At 40.8% G+C, this 5,253-nt stretch overlaps 1 protein-coding gene across 1 annotated transcript; it reads left to right on the top strand.

Moving 5' to 3' along the window:
- Positions 1-1,006: 1,006 nt before the first annotated feature.
- On the top strand, positions 1,007-2,064 carry LOC145432764 (ubiquitin-conjugating enzyme E2 D2B-like). The gene has a single exon (XM_080309586.1). The coding sequence runs from the start codon at positions 1,406-1,408 to the stop codon at positions 1,862-1,864; it is 459 nt and encodes a 152-aa protein (XP_080165712.1). The 5' UTR covers positions 1,007-1,405; the 3' UTR covers positions 1,865-2,064.
- Positions 2,065-5,253: the final 3,189 nt, after the last annotated feature.

The following is a 5,253-nucleotide window of genomic DNA, read 5'->3' as shown; positions in this document are numbered from 1 at the left end:
CCATACCATATTTGATACTGTTTCCATACTTTTGCAACTTGACCAACCTCTCAAGTGATATTCTATGTGATCTTCAATGTAGAAGTTGTTTTTCTGCGAACGATGTCTGAATTATGATGCCAGCGGCCAGGGGATGCCACAATGTTTGTAACAAGAACCGAGAACCACATATACGTACTCAAAAAGTAACACAAAAGTCGAGGTCAAACATTTTTCGTTTCATCGAGTTGGTATGTGAATTGGATTGGTTTCATGGAAATTTTATTTTCATGTATATGATATAGGCTTATGCGTACAGACAACACTGGGTCAGGCAGTAGCCTACACACTTCAAAGATGAAATGAATACTGTACTAACTTACGCTAGTAATATATACGTGGGATTTTGTTGATTCCATGGTATTCGGATTGACAATTATAACCGCGTTTTTTTACTAAAATGAACCAATACATTCACATCGCCACTCATGTCACTTCTACGCTGACGACATAAATACACGAAGGCTTTTAGCCTATTTATACAGGAGGCAATCCAATCCTTCCCATTGTTGTTTATGCTATAGCATGTTCAATTTTCGTAGTAAATGTCTTCGCGGATCAAGTGTCAATGAACCATCCGTTATGGTGCATTGAACACTCAAAACATCATCCTCTAGAACAGTGGTTCCCAACCTTTTTTTTAGACACGCCCCCTTATTGTCGTATCACAAAATCCAACCAGGATGCTAGCAACCTCAACAGATTGTTTGATGGCATGGAAGGTAATGAATGTTGATGAGAGAATTAAAAAATATGAAATTCGGTCTATAGAGAGAAACACGCGTGAATTGGAGGGAAAACGCGCAGAGCGCGAAAAATGTTTTCAGTTGACCGCTTCTTCGCGTCCCCCTTCAGATGCTTTCACGACCCCTTCCAGGTTGGGAACCACTGCTCTAGAAATAGTCGCTCACGCCCCGCGCTTAATAGACCTCGCCGTGTCTTGAATATGGCATAGAGGTGGGACGTACTACAAGTCGGCAGAAGCGGAAAGCGGAATCACAATGTAATGAATATCGGCTTGATGTAAATGACCATAATAATCGAAACACACCATGAATATCACAAACAACAACAACAACAACCTCGCTGGCTAATGATACGCTTACCTGACGCCGTCTGGGGCGCTGGCGTCCATTTTAGCTGGTGTAACCTGATGAGTATATGTTACAATGTATGGCGCAATACTAAATACATATTTTGCGTATAGGTTTTTACCCTGGTAAAGTTCAGTCATCCCCATTTGAACAAATAACAGAGTCTGGCCATGTTTCCCCCATTTCGTATCAAGCAGCGGTCGAATTAGTAGTAGAAGTTGAAAAGCGGCGAAACACCCATTTCAGAAATTCATCACAAATTGGTTTGTCTAATGGCAAAGACTCGACTTCAATTCGAGTGCCGTAGAATCGCCCAGGAAATACAAGAAAACCCCGAAATCGTGCACGCCGCGCCGTTCGACGATTCGGATCTACATTTTTGGAAGGCCATAATCCGCGGGCCGCCCGGGTCGCCTTACGAAGGCGGAAAATTTCACCTTAGCGTACGATTCACGACCGAGTATCCCTTCAAGCCGCCAAAAGTGAAGTTCGAAACGCGGATTTTTCACCCGAACATAAGTCGAAAAGGAACTGTGTGTGTTGATATCCTGGCTGGCGAGTGGTCGCCTGTGATGACTTTGGCGACTGTTTTGGTGTCTATTTCGTCGTTACTTGGTTCTCCTAATCCAGACGATCCAATGGACCAAGAAAGTGCTGCGCTACATCGAGAGGACTACCCCGCCTATTTGAAGACAGCGATAAGCTGGACGGAAAAGCACGCGAAAACGTGAACACCAAGCGCTACGAATTCCATTCTCACTACACATGCCCGTACTGTCAATATCTAATGCGAATTGGCATTTTCATAGCTTTAGCTGTATGATTTCAACACCATTCACTCTACTTATCATTGCCTGTGGTACGCTGCAACATTTATGAATGATGGTTTTGTATTAATTTTCTGTTATAATAAACCTCCTTTGCGATCGCATGATTTTTTGAAAAGTTTCTCGCGATAATCTACTAAAACTTTTGTGACCGCCGATACGATTTTTCAATCGACAATACACTTTCTTATATCTAAAAACGTAGATAAATCTTTAAGTATCCGAATCTATATCAGAAACCAGACGGGTGTCATAACGTGTTTTATTGCGACAACGAAAGTTTTGACACGAATCATTACTCTGTGACTGATGCATTTTAGCATGGAGTAATGTTGTACTAAGTTTGTAAAGTACATCTTTGAATCTAATTGAAAACGAAAACAGAAAGCTTATTTGTCAATCAAGAGGGTTTAAGGAAGACGAATTGAAAAATGAGAAGTTCTTACCGTAACAATGTTGAGTAGTTGAATATCCGCTTTAGTATACAGTACGATTTCTCCATAATCAAGTCTTATAGTATTCAGTAACATATGTATAAGCGCGATCGTGGCAAATAGCGTAATGGAAGGTTTATTGGTCCGATACCAATGGTCGTAAGTGCTTGAGGTTTATAAGGCTCAGGCTCATTATCGTCATTACTCATCTGCAACTTACAGTTTTATAAACAGCTATACGCAGGCCGTGTTATTTTGGCATATGCCAAGAATAGCAAAAACCGCTTATTTTGGCATTTTTCAGATTTTATTTTTGGCAGTTTTGGCATCGGCACGAATTCATATGCGTAAACTCGAATTAACAATGTAAAACGCTGTATAGTTTCGATATGCGTGCATAATTACCTGCATTCATACAGATTACAATACCACTTATTGTACCAATTCGAAATCGTTGCTGGCACGTTTGGATTACAGCCCTTCACTCGCTAACCAATGGTTAGAAATCTCGAGTGGCTTTAAGATTCAATATAATATGAAAAATATCCAACCGGCAAACAAACAAAAAACGGTAAAGGAATGAATGTTTGTAGGCTTGTGTATGGTACGCATTGATGACGGTTACTTCTTGGCGACTGAGGCATTTTATACTGTGTAAGTGTGTATGTTCAATTGGTAATTGATGAAACTATATCCCTGTTGTCCAACGGGACACAGCACTCTATCAGTGATTGCACCATATGATGACATTTTCATTAACAAGTTATAAGTAAATGGAATTATGTATACGCAAGGAGCTAAATGCAGCATGGGTCGCGCGTTGCGAATACATTACGCAACACAATGCATGAACGGTGACAACAGGAAAATGCCTATAGTCATTCAGCTACATCTAAAAATAACGGCTCTCATTCAATGATCCAAAATATGCTAATTACCAACGAAAACCCTGCTGTTGCGGGCAAAGATCACCTTCTTCCTAATCGCTGGATATCATCTGCTACCTGGGTTGAGCAAGCCACAGTGTATCGTATCATCAGATTTTAGTACTCGAGTTTTTGGCCTTTACCCTAAGACTTTCATTCACATTACATAGATTCTTTGCAAGGTAGACCACAGCCTTCCGAAATGTCTCCCATATACGTGAGGTCATTTGTAGTTATGCAATTGGTATCACGCTGTTGCGCTTCTGCCGAACAATACCAAGACACTTTCCAAGGTAAAGCCCCGCAATTCTGAATTGGCATCTGAAAGGGACCAGTAAAAGTCGTACGGATTTGCGATAAATATTGATTATAATGTTTTCGTTTTGTGTGAAAACTTCAGTTAAATGAGTCTGATCTTTTGAGGCTCTGTTGGTATTCAGTTCATTTTGTGCACAAGTGATACAGAGTAATGTATTTGATGTGTATTGAGGTGAATTTTTGATTTATGGCTTGGTGAAAATTTGGGGTTCGGCGAAGCCATGCAGATCAGCGTACGTGTTCTGCAGGTTAGGAAAGGTTCACAGCCACTGCTATAGCCTCTCTATTACAATCAATGAGTGCGAGTGAGTCGATACAAGAAGGCGTGGTCATTATGGGCAACGAGCGTGTGTCTGCCTGTCTGTGTCAGTCACACGGCGATAAATTGTTGAAAACGAATTCAGTGTTGTTAGATCATATATGGAGAGGTAGGAGGTTGACGCATACCAGTGCATCACCCAAAAGGCATGCTGATCGTCTGCGTATAACTTATAAGGCATTAGGCTTTTATTCTGGAGATAATAACACTTCGTAGACTGGCAAACTCGGTTAACATCTATAAGCAGGTAATTTACGTTCAATTTGCAAGTACACAAAGCTAATTCACACGCCTCGCATTGCCAACTTCTCTGATTGCAAGAATGGTGTAATCCGTGTATAACTATAGTAGCTTCACGTCCAAATATATCAACTATTGTGACAGAGAGGTGCCGCATATTGTACCATTCACAAGAAATATTCCTACTTTTCTATAATTTAGAAAATGCCTAGTCATGGGTCAACTACGTTCGGGAGAATTGCCCGCATCATGTAAGCAAAGTCAGCAATATTCGCGATCGGCAGTGGTCGAGTGTCAATATTGCTATTAATAATGTTCCGTTACTGTCCTAATTCAGGGAATCGATTTATCATCCACCTAATTTAACTTAACAAGGACCTGCTGATGTTGATTGGTTTTCGATATACAGCACCACAGGGTGTCCTGCGTTGTCAATGGTATTTGAATTTCTGTTAACGATATCAACACTACAATAATGCTGCCTTTGGCATCGTGAAAATGGTACGAAACGATGACTAGAATTTTCGTATATGCTTTATTATTAGATGCAGCCTCTCGAAAACGTTCTTGCATAATCCACGAGAGAGTGCGCAATATTTACAAACATTGCCATTGTGCAACGCAAGCACGGTGTGTGCATTTGTTTCGTATTCGTGGCGTCACTGAATAGCAACAGAAAGCTGTTATGCCTGATCTGATTGGTATTAACCAGGCTTATCGAGAATAAAGCGTTTTCAAGCGGATATTATATTCTGACCACACTACACAAGACAAAACCGTGTCTCAAATCGAGCAAGATCTAGAGATGTGTTAGTGAATGATCAGTAATTCACCGGCTGAATCTACTTGAGCCTTCAAAACATACTCTGCTGGAAAATGATATCTGTTAAACCTTGAACATACCGGTTGTGTCTGCTCTGAAGCTCTGATAGATATTGATTGCTATTGCTCGTACTCGCTAGCGCGTACTGGCTCATTCGAGAGAAATTCCGTACGACACACTACCTGGGTATTCCCCATTTACGTAAATTGTCCCGGCATATATAAATGATGTGC

Source organism: Botryllus schlosseri, unplaced genomic scaffold, assembly GCF_051294905.1.
Source record: "Botryllus schlosseri isolate E-star unplaced genomic scaffold, Bs_hap1 Bs148a, whole genome shotgun sequence".
NCBI classification, from domain to species: domain Eukaryota; kingdom Metazoa; phylum Chordata; class Ascidiacea; order Stolidobranchia; family Styelidae; genus Botryllus; species Botryllus schlosseri.
Note: the sequence above shows the minus strand (reverse complement) of the source record. Positions and strands in the feature narration are given on the sequence as shown.